This window comes from Pleurodeles waltl, chromosome 6 (genome assembly GCF_031143425.1).
Source record: "Pleurodeles waltl isolate 20211129_DDA chromosome 6, aPleWal1.hap1.20221129, whole genome shotgun sequence".
Taxonomy (NCBI): Eukaryota; Metazoa; Chordata; class Amphibia; order Caudata; family Salamandridae; genus Pleurodeles; species Pleurodeles waltl.
Window position 1 is genome coordinate 1,419,611,566 of NC_090445.1, and position 12,197 is coordinate 1,419,623,762.

General features: G+C 41.7%; 1 protein-coding gene across 6 annotated transcripts in view; it reads right to left on the reverse strand.

Moving 5' to 3' along the window:
- Nucleotides 1-12,197, reverse strand: part of KAZN (kazrin, periplakin interacting protein) — an 808,570-nt gene that overhangs the window by 480,077 nt on the left and 316,296 nt on the right. For all 6 annotated transcript variants that reach the window (XM_069240781.1, XM_069240780.1, XM_069240784.1 and 3 more), the window contains exon 2: nucleotides 8,324-8,359. In XM_069240781.1, the coding sequence (XP_069096882.1) occupies nucleotides 8,324-8,359 (36 nt within the window). The remainder of the gene's footprint in view (nucleotides 1-8,323; nucleotides 8,360-12,197) is intronic.

Genomic DNA, 12,197 nt, shown 5'->3' on the forward strand with positions numbered 1-12,197 from the left:
TCCCTACCTTCCATGGAAAACATCTGTTATAATTAGGGAATGAATTGTTGCTCTCCGCGTAAAGCAGAGAGAGAATAATTTACATTAGCCACACATTAGCAGAAATAGCGGGTTGCTTGTTCCAGTGAATGGAGGTAGTGGGCAACCACACTCATTTAAAGAACCAGGAATTATCAGTCTTTGATTCAGAGTAAACAAGAGGAAAACTAAAGTTGGGGAAAAGAAGGTGGAAAGAAGAACAGCAAAACAGCCACGAGAAAGGGCGAATACAAGCATAAATCATCCTGTAAGAGAGAGATAAAGAGACAGGCAATGTAGGGCCTAGGTGCTAGACGTAGGAGTGCGGGCAGGGTGCTGCACCACCGCCAGAAATAACCTTCCTAGAGTTCAGAAGGCGAATGCTCAATAAAGATGTCTATAATTTGTCTCTCTATCTCGTCATGTTTGGTGTTCATTCGGAGACAAAGGCCAAGTGTCAGGCTACGTCATCTAACAAAATGCTACTTATTTGACTAACACTAGACTGGAGTTTACTTTTCATTCTCTGACTACAAAGTGAGAGGGCTTTGTAATGAGAACCATGTGCCAATTTTGCTGGAGTACAGAGTGTGAAATGACTGGCTGCAGAATGTTGTTTTTTCGAATACAGCAAAATGTTACTACCTGTAAATAGACTGTACAAATATTTCAACATATATCAGCAAAAATATAGCACTTTTTTGAAATTTTAAAGGGTAATGGAAACAAACATAATAGGATCAAAACAACCAAGACACTTTACTTAGGGATGGGCAAATTGTAATTATTCACTGAAATCCAGTTACCACACGTTTTCGTTTGTGCTCTGTATTGTTTTATTGGTAAACTGTATGCCTGTGCAAATTTAGCAGCCATTTTAATGAAAAATTTGCTATCTGTAAATAACTGCACTACCACAATATTTTTGTCACAGTGTGCTTCACCGGCAATATACTCCACTGGCTCCTGGGTCAGAAGAGGTGCCAGTTCGGGCTCCTCATCCACGTATTCAAGGCCCTCCATGACTTCAGACCCGCCTACATCAACCACTAGCTGAGATTCCACAAATCCTCCAGGCACCTTCATTCTGCCTCCCTTGTGCTGGCCCATAACACCCCCATACAACGCAGCAGAGCAGGAGGACGCTTCTTCTCCTACCTTACAGCCAAAGCCTGGAATTGCTTCCCCCTGCACTTCAGGACATCCCCTACTCTACAGAAGTTCCATAGTATTCTGAAAACCTAGCTCTTTGGCTGAGATTCTGGACCCTGCCAGAGCCTGGATACTCTCATGGGTGACAAGTTGCTCTCTACAAGTCGATTGATTTATTGATACCACATCCTTATCATGCTCCTGCTAAATGTATGAACCCTATTTGCTACATTTAAAATTTGTGTGATACTTGGATTTTTCACAATTGCTATAACTCAGGTGATGTAACACAGATGGCAGCACCCCTACTCTGAAAACTGGCCCATCACACCTGGTGTAGAGGATGGAAGAACAAGGAATGGGGTGAAATAAAGAATAAGACTTGGGTTTCAGTCACCAGGCTCCTAAGAAAACCTTTGAATCCCTGCACTAATTTTCTTTTACAAATTTAGCAAGGAGCAAAAATAACTTAATGGATGAGAGTCTTTGGCCTTTATGTGGTAAAAGATACCTATGGGTGATGTTTGAAGGGTCTCTTCTGCTTACTGGACAGCATCTTTATACATGCTTAGTCACCACACCTATGGTGCACATAAGATTGCTCTGGCTTACTCTTAAAATGTAGATGCTAGATATTTTAGCTTTTGTATGCCGTACAACTGCCAATAGTATGGCATCATTGTGCTCAAAAAGTGTCTGGAGGATTACTAGCAGCTACACATTCGATTGGATGGTGCTGTGGTTGTAGTATCGCTTTGCAGGAAGTGTTAGGTGGGATGAAGACGGTCTGGACACGAGCTGGTCCTTTTGTGTCAAACCTGTTGCTCCCAGTATGCATGTCAATGTTATGGAGGTATGTGAGATTGACTAAAGCTTGCTTCCAGCAGAGTTATTTGCTCTATGTGCCTGATCGATGAGTCCTAGCATGGTGAGGCCAGTAATCAATTGCTTTGATCAAAGACCATCATGATGCTTTACAAGCTTTCAAGAGGTGAAGGGGTTGTTTGAAGGACGGTGATGGAATTGAATATATGATTATGTTGAGCAAAGCAGTTTCCTGGCAACAGTGACTATAATTTCTTTTATCACATTACACAAACTTGAATGAATACACATTTGGCTCACAGGAAGGTAGACATCAGGACACAACAGGTTAGCAACAGTAACCATGTATTCTGCTTTCTGGTTGCGCTATCGTCTTCTATGCTTTGGGCTACTCTGCAGTACTTTCTGTCATTTAAAGTTATTCTTTGCATAGGTTGTATAGTAGGCACAAGAAGCCACTTGCTCAAATTGAATCGACCTGAAACAGACTCCCTTTTAGAAGCCCCTCCACTGTCTGTCTGTTTGTTTGTTTTACTTCATCAGCTCCATCCGATTTGGAACACAGTTTCTGGTTGCATACAATGTAATTTGGGTGATGCGCTGATCCTCTACTGGCCCGTATGTCCCTGAAGCAGGATTTTCTGCTTTCATCGCATTACGTCCATTGGACACCTTGTTAGATCCTTAACGTTACCATTAACACACAAAATCACGTTCAGTAGCGATGTGAGACGTCAGTAAAACATGCAGGTCTTCTTAGGACTTGCAGGAGTTACATGACCTTTGTATTTTTGACAATATTTTGTTCTGGGGTCGTTTCTAAATAGTGACAGGTTCATCAGATCTCCAACTCCATCGTGCTGTGTTAACTGTATGATTACCAAACACTCTGATGTAACTCACATTTACATTGACAAAACTATCGGTCTCCTACAATTTCCATGATCTTCTATACTGCTCCCACTGGATCTCCCAGGCCCTTGCTTCTAAGAACATACAGGCCTTGTCCAACAATTCCTGGTATTCCAGCACTTCGTTACTTGCACACACCGCCTTACGCACCCAGATCAGCCTTCATAATTTTTTCAGGGTTGCAATGACACATGACACACCCTGGGCCAAACAGACAGTGCAAGAAGAGAGTCCACAGGTTTTCAAGTGCAATGCTTTGAATGCTCAGGTACTGCGCAATACGGTCTACCCTCACTTCTTTCATTTGAAAGGGAGAGTCCCTGCACTTCTCAACACTGCGGCAATAGGGTTAGTTGTAGAGCATTGGTACTTCTCAGGTGCAAACAGCTAAATAGTGAGTACCTTCACTTCTATATTTCCATGTAAATCACTTCTCAAGTGGTTCCCTTAGGACACAGTGTGAGGTGCATTATTTGTTCTCACACCGTTGGGATACAGATATTAATAACCATGTCCGAGTTCTGTTTGTTCTGGACTTACTCTAGTACATAATCTAATGAACCATAATCATGTCTCTCTATAGTATTAACCGTCTTGATATACTGTGTCAGAAACCAGCCTATACCTTATTGATCAATTGACAGTATTTGAGTTGGTATGTTCAATAGTATATTTGGTACATGTTGTTTCACGTGTGCTACAGGCTCTACATTAGCAATATACCTTGCACTCATTCCTTATGTTAATTTCATGGTAGTATACCTAAGTACTCCAAAAACTCTTCCTTCATGGACTTGCATAGTACAATATGATGAGATTCCTATCTAGTAACCTGTTGCATATATCATCATTATTGCACTCAGCGAGCTAAGGTGGTAGCAGACATGCCTTTGATTTGTCCAATGGGAATAATCTTGGTTCTTACATGTGATAATTTATATGCTTCGTTGAATAATCTTTCAGATTGTGTAGTTGAGAATACAACATCTCAAGATGTGGTCTTGTGACTGTGTGTACCCTGTCTACGTCTCCCCTAGGTCCAACTGAGATGAGAAACTATGCTTCACGGATGGACACGAGATAGAGAAATAATATGTATATATCCCAGCAACTTTTTACGGCCTGTGGAAGGTCTGAATACACAAAGGCCTTACGACAGGCTTGGAATTATTCCCCTTTATTTTAACTCTATTCCCTGGATATCTCAATGACACTTTTTCCTCAGTTGGTAGTTGTAACAGCCTCCTGTGCACACTACATTGAGATTACCCCCACACCAGGCAATCTAGGCCCCCAAACCACTCGCTGGCTGTTCTCTCCACTTCAGGAGCTCTCCTGCCAACCCAGGGTGATAACAACATTGATTATGCATTCCTATAAATGTGAGGAGGCGCCCTATGCTGAAACATGCCACCTCTGGGAGGGTGAGGGCTTAAATCCTAAAAAAATAAATAAAAAAAAGCTGCATTGCATGAGACTTCTTTTTAATTAACCCTCCCACCTGGGCACTCAGTGTTCATGTTAGGATGTAGAAAGGAAGAGTGTGCCCTGGCTGTCCCATCCTCCTTGGTTAGATATATGCCCTTTTTAACACTGTCCCTGAACTCCCCTTTGGTTGCACGGGTTGCCAATACCCGCCATGGAGAACTGAGCATCCTGAAACGAATTCTACCATTACATGACTGTAGCCTCCATAATCCAATTGTGAACAGTCCCATTCAATCTAGATTCATCATTGGAAAGTTGATTTATCTGTCCACTCCAGAAAAACATTCAACTTGCCCTCAATGCCGTGACCTGACTGATCACCGCCAGCCCCAGAAAGAAAACACCCCATAAAAAGCCTGGGAGGGAGTGGGGATTGGCTATGTGAGTTGAAAATCTCAAGCAGGCACAGGTGCCAAGGAATGGATGTGGGTTTCTGGACATATATTAATTTCCATGACAAATACTAAAGCCCCTGTCTTTGTTACCAAGATGTGCCTTGAATTATAGGCAAATATATGAGTGTATTATATTTATGATAATAATAATAATATGTCCAAGCCAGGTTGAATCTAATAGTAGGACCTGAATAAAAACTCGTACAAAGCCATACCATGAACTACAGTAAACACAGATAAACAACCGGAATAAGGAGAATAGATTGTAACAATTTAAAAAGAAGGCCTTCCTGGCTATCATAAAACCTAGCAAACATCCGAGAGCAACGCATTCCAGAGCCATGGACGGTCTTCTCATCTCATCAGCATTTTCCGGGGGTGAGGGAGGTGTGAAGCCTTTGGAGGTCAGTTTGTAAATTCCAGAGCAACCATTGTTGCCTCTGTCACTGTCTGCAGCTCCCGAGGGTTTATTAAAGGAGGCACAGCTCATAATAGTGAGGGAGACAGGAGGGAAAGATTTACAGTGGTAAGGAGAAGAGAATGAAGAGTGACCAGACTAAAGTAGAAGACAGACTAAGGTGAGAGAGAAAAGGCAGAGAATTGATGGATAGATTTGTGGAATGAGAGAGGGAAGGAAAGAGCTGAGCTGATTTGGACATTTTTGCCAACACTGCTTTAAATTCTAATTTGAGCCTCAGTGGCTGGGTATCCCCATCCATACAATTGGAAGGTTAAATACAATGAGTAGGCATTATGAAGAGTGATTTGCTAAATTAAGAATTTTGATTCAGCTTTCTTTAACAAGCATTGCAAAGCCAATAGGTTTCACCTATGCAAGATCCATTCTCTTTCTTAATGATTTTTTAAACATGTTGTACAGCAGTACGTGCTGCTATGCAACATGGCTCAAAGTAAAGAAAAAGAAGCGCTATGATGTGGCAGCATTGAACATGCAGGGGAGGAGGGATGGAACAGAAGCAACAGACAGAGGGTGGGGGGAGGCAAAACCAGGGAGGTTTGTGACAGGAGGGAGGAAGTGGCAATGGACAGAGGGAGGAGCACGTAGTGTATAGAGCACAACAAGGGCCTGTTGGAGGGGGAGGAGCAACAACGGACAGTGGGAGGAGAGTGTGGGAGAGGATCACACGGTGCCATGCACTCTTATTCTACTGCCTGGCAAAAAGTACCTGGAGGAGCGCAAGGCCAGTGAAAGGACACCAGCCACAAATAGGAAGGTGTGTTAGGTCAATGTTCTAAGGCAGGAAAAGCCCAGAGAGAAAGCAGGAGGCGAAGAGCAGCTGGGAGGAAGCAGGGGGTGTGGCGAATAAGAAGCAAGGAAACAAGAATGAGGTGGGAGCCAACCAATGGTAAGCAATTGGTAAGTAATGGGTGGGCTCTAAGCCACGTTGTAATCTTTTTTTTTTTTTTTTTTTAGAAGACTTTGTCGACAGACACATGCCCGCCATCTTAGGTGAAACCTAAAAAGGGCTGCTAGTGTCATTAATGACCCTTTATTCTCCTTGAAGCATGACAATCATTGAATCTCAGAAACACCCCTGACAAGGTATTGGAATGTTTTGCATTGCCCCACTTTCATGCATAATCGCTTCTTGCTCTTTTACGGACTCACTCTTCAAGGTAAGGTCTTGTATACTACTAAACTATTCTAACTACATCTAAACTGTTGGGCATGCCTTAATAGCTGAAATAAAAGCAAAATAAAGTATAATGACCAGTGAAAGGGTGATTTACTGAGACAGCACTAACATTTAACTCATCAGTTAGAATTTGCAGGTATCAGCTAAAATGTACAATAATTGATTGAACAGTTCATGATCAAACCAAATTTTAGGGTGAAAGGGAATCAAATCTCTTCCCTTCCCCTCCTTTGAAAATAGCCAACAGGTGGTCATGATGCAGCATAAACTCAGTCTTGGGCGGTGGGTGTACCAAGAAAGCAACCATGAAAACAGAGCACTTGAGCAAGCCTTATAATGGAAAGGACACATTCTCAAAGCTCAGCAGGACAGTGGAGGCCGGCAGCTTTAAGAGGGAGGGGGGCGGGCAGGAAGCGCGCGCACACACACACACACACACACAACACACACACACACACACACACACACACACACACACACACACACACACACACACACACACACACACACACACACACACACACACACACACACACACACACACACACACACACACACACACACACACACACACACACACACACACACACACACACACACACACACACACACACACACACACACACACACACACACACACACACACACACACACACACACACACACACCCCCATTCACAACACTCAAAGCATTCAAACATGCACGCACACACCAAACATACATTTTAAAAGATCACACACACACCTTCAGCTTTGGAGGTCCCAGGAGGATTGGGACTGCTGCTTTCCCTCATTGGCTGACCTTAGGTCACAGAGTGGGATGTGGTCAGTGAGACTGCTGACCCCAGGTTGCAGTAAATGGGTGACACTTTCCTCGTCACCCAGGGGAGATCCTCGAGGCACCTTTGCTAAGCCGAGGAGGTCACGTCAATAGGAGCTGTGACCTCCTCAGCCCAGCAAAGTACAGCTCAGGCAGCCAGGAGTCTGCGCAAATTGCACATGTCTGCTCCTGGCTGCCTGACCTGAACATAAAGAGTGTCTGTCAGACTGACCTTTGTTCAGCCTGACCGACACTCTTCATGAGGGGCAAAAAGGGGGGGGGGAGGGAGTGACCCCTCTGCGCTAAAGGACAGGCCACGCCTGCAACAGGCTATCCAGAACTGGTTGGTGTTTGTTGCTGACCGAGAAGGTCAGTGTGGGATTTTGTGTTTTATTGTCATTCCCCTTTGTGTCTTTTAAAGGTCGAAGATGGTCCCAAGCAAGAAACAAGAACTGCACTTGATGTGGAACTTTATTATTCTAGATCTGGAATTTTATTTAGCAGAGCTTCTTTGTAACTTCTCCGTCCTCGACGCTTAAGCCAGGAACTCTTTCCTGTGAAATCTGAGCTCAATCAGTTTTCTGATGGAATTTTGTAGCTAAATCAATACTTTTTTTTTCAAGTTAAACCCGTTCTTCATCAGGCCCTCTTCCTTTCAACACCTGGAACCACTATTCCTGGGTGTCTGGGCGATAAGTAACCACATCAACTCAAACCGTGAGAGGTTTTCATCCACTGCTAACTTCCCAGACAAAAACAAAGACAAAAAGGTTGATTTTGAAATAACTCCACACACCCTTAAAAGGCAAGGTTCGTGAAATGTATACTTTGCACCATAACTACTATGCAATTGCACGTGAGCCTGCCAAGCACGTAAACGCTTTGGTAAAAATAATAGACAAAATGTTTAGCCATGCCGTAAAAAACATAAAAAGACAGAATATTAAAACAGTTTGACATTTCAAGAAGGAATACAGCAGCTTTACACATCTGGCAAATGTATAACAGACATGACAGGAAGATAACTGATAGCGAAACCAAAATATATAATCTTACCTGATGAGTGAAAAGGTGCGGGAGACCAAACACCACCTGGTGGAGCAAAGAAAAATGTTAAATCATCCAATTCATGGTCAGTATAAAGCTTTCAAAAGTCAGTGAAAATAAACAACAGTGATTAACAAGTATTTGCAAACTAACGGGTCTCGCATTTGCTGGAGTTAGAGCTATTAGCATTGTAAACTCCTAACCGGATTTTTTTTGCCACATACATTGGAAAAAAAAAAAAAAAAAAACAAGAGCGATCTCACTGCGTGAAAAATAAAAAGATAAAGTAGTGCAGAAACCAGGCTGGAAACATGGAGCCTCGCATGTTTTCAGTAGTTGGCCATTGGCCTCGAGGAGGGCTAAACACCGGAAAAGGAATGACGTATGTATGCTTTTCACTAATGAAATCAAGCGGATTTTAAAAGGCAAGCCCACGAACCAATGTAAGTGACAGGTGCTGCAGCGCGGAGAAATCCTAGCTATAATCTCAGACCAAAATAGTGGATCTCGTGCCTTAGGCCGATGGATCGACACAACATTGATTAGAGAGGATGTCAATAGTATATGTCATAATCATCACAATACACATCAATAAACAAGAAATCGATAATCTAATTACACTGCAATGTCGACACCAGTTTATTAAGGTTTGTACATTTATTTCCCTATATTAACAATGCTAAAGTCACAAAAATAATTCTCAAACACAAATGATACATATAAAGAATCATCAACGGCTGGTCAGATCGCCTTATATATCTGAGTTTAATCAAAGCAAGTAAACAAATTAAATCAAGAGTTATGACACAACTTAATAGCACCAAAATCTGCGCCAGTGAGATAATATACATTGAAGCAATAGATCAAAGAATGTCAATACGGATCATGAGCATGTAAAGAAACTCCCTCACTAACCATTAATTAGTATTAACATGTTGGGCTTCATGTAAAAGTTTTAGAAACACATATTTAGAAAACATACTAACTCGGGTTATATACAAAATAATATTATGCAGCAATTAATTCACAAGTTGCAGCTGGTACCTGTAAACAAAAGACACCATTACCCATAACATCAATAAATAACAACATGAATCACTTCAGCAAGGGGACACCATCAGTAGGAGCGATCTGTACATCCCCCAAGTCTGCATGACTCTAACAAGTCTTTCATAGTCTCTCACAATATCTCTAAAGTATCTCTGCCAATATCTGGTTAAGTCTGACCCAAAGAATACGTGACAGAATGTTAAATTAATTCTCACAAAGCTCATGATTGGTCAGGACATGGGGTGTTGTACATTCAGCCAATAAAACTACTGTTAGTGTACTATGAATGTGTAACTTTCAGTTTCCTAAGTCCTAATTCGTTAAAGTCTCATTGACGAAATCATTAGCTAGAAACTGTTTATAACAATTTCTTCTTCTCTTCCGTCTCGTATGTGGATCCATTGGTCCATCTCGTCAAAATTTCATGTTCAGGAAGAAACTTCTAACAACGTTGCATCTACTTCCATCCTCGATGAAAAACCAACCATACGTTACTGACATTTTCTAAACAATAGGACAGTCAAACTATAGCAATGACCTAATAAATCTGACCTTGTAAGGCCTAACAAAATTCCACTAGGGGTAGCTGTTTACACGGCTATAAACTATTGAACCCACTCTTTTTGAGTAAGCATTGAGAAATGAAAAACAATTGCATTATAAGCTAAAGTTAGCCTAAGTAGAAAACAAAATGGATTATTGTGGCCATTTACAAAAGTCACCCGTTTTGTTAACATTCATTTTTTTTTTTTTTTTACTTTTTTTTTATTTGGAAAGGAATAATACAGCAAATGTACTCTTGCATCACTTTACACTGCATGAGAGAAAAAAAATAATAATTTCAAATCAGAAAGACAAAGAACATTAGAAGAGGGATTTCCCAAATGTTTACATTGGATTAAGTTGGGGGAGTATAATCTGGTTTCAGTTTAAACATTAAACATTATGATCCAAGATCCAGTCCTGCAGTGACCCCCAGATTGCCTTCCCTTTCCTCCTACCACATTTCCCCTTACGTTCGTACAGTGCCATCTCCAAATAATATACAGACAACAATCTGGCCAGCCATTGCTGCCAAGACGGAGGTCGTACATTCAGCCACACGGATGATATACATATTCGATACACTGCCATGGTCACAAAAATAAATGCTCTATGTGAACCCCCCTTTCTCCATCGACTCCCAAAACCATAATCTCTGGGGTAAGGACCAGATCATATCCCAGAACCCCTTTCAAAACAACTTGAATACCCTCTCTCAAAGTCATTAGTTCCCCACATGTAGCCATCATGTGTACAATATCAATTCCATGCATCTCACATCTTGGACAATTTGTTAACATTCATTAGAAAAGAAAAAAAAAAAATCACACATTAGTCCATCAATGATCAGTACATTTTTTATTATATAAATGTCATCAGTGAAATCTATGCTGTCACACAGGCGTGACATGGGCATGGTTAAAAGCTCAAAAGAGAAATTACAAAAGGGACTGAGTACTTGTGAGCTCGACCCTAAAAATGAGTCAACCAAATATGCTATTGAAGCAAGTAGGTGCAATTGATACTAGGAATCTTTGGTGTTAGGTGATATATATATTTTTTTGGGACACATCATATTACCCTATCTTCTCCCTGAATAAAATCTCGAATTTGTTTGAGAATGCAAGTGGACTATTCTGGATTGAAAAAAGTCACCTAGCAACAATGTAGATAAATTTTATGCCAAGACCGGAGGCTCCTATTATGCGTTTCTCTTCTCGCTTTATTAACACAGCAGTTAAGAAGAAACTACAAATCCCATGGTACGAACACAGGGAACCAATGGGATTAAAAACGTAGTACATAACATATAGACCAATAGAAACACCCCCGTGCCATTATGATGTCACTTGACTGCAAGCAGCCCTCTTTTCTTGCTTACTTTGTTTATTGCCGGCAACACCTTCTTTGGCCCGCCCTCGAGAGGGAGGGGTTTTCTTCCTTTGCTCTCACTAGTTCAGCCACAGTTTCTCCTCACATTAACCCCCGGTTGTCTGAATTTTGCCAGAAGGCAATTTCTATTATTTCAAGCTCTTTAATTTTTCAGGGTTTTTTTCCTACTTACCAGAAATTTTGACAAAAGGAAACCCTGACATGGAACCTAATACATCTTCTGGGGAACAAGGGGTTCCCAGTGATATAGAAGATATCAGAAATGAACTTCGGAATTTTATTAAAAACTCTGTTCAACAGGCAATGGCGTCATCTATGCAAAAAATTTCAAAAAACCTAGAGTCAAATTTTTCAAATTTTTTATCTAAATCTTCGGCCCAGTCTGCAGGGGAATGCAGTCAACGCCAGCCTGTCAACCCTATGGGTTTGACGCAAACGGACAGTGAGTTTACCTCACACATGACAGAGGACGCGGTTACTCACAAGGCTCCTGCCAAGGAGTATAATAATATGGTCCCAAAACCCTCATTGAAACGGACAGCTAAACAACATAATATTTCCCTTCCCCCTCCCACTGTTTCCACTCCAGATTCCAATGAAGATATCCCTGATGCGGATTCTGACTACTTGGCCTCTGATAAAGACGATACTGATTCCTTTTCCCCTCCTCCTCCCAAGAAACCTAAAGTTCCCTCTGTTTCCCCCCCCCCCTCTTTTTGATGCAGAGGGTTTCCCCATGTTCGACCCTTCCCACATTCTTCGTCCCAATTCCACGGAATGGTTCCCTGCGGACCATGTTGGTCGCTACGTGGCTCAAAAATTATTTTCCCCACTGGATAAACAAACTAGAGCCAAACTCAAATCAGAATGCCCTCGTCCGATGCTCCCACACAAGGCT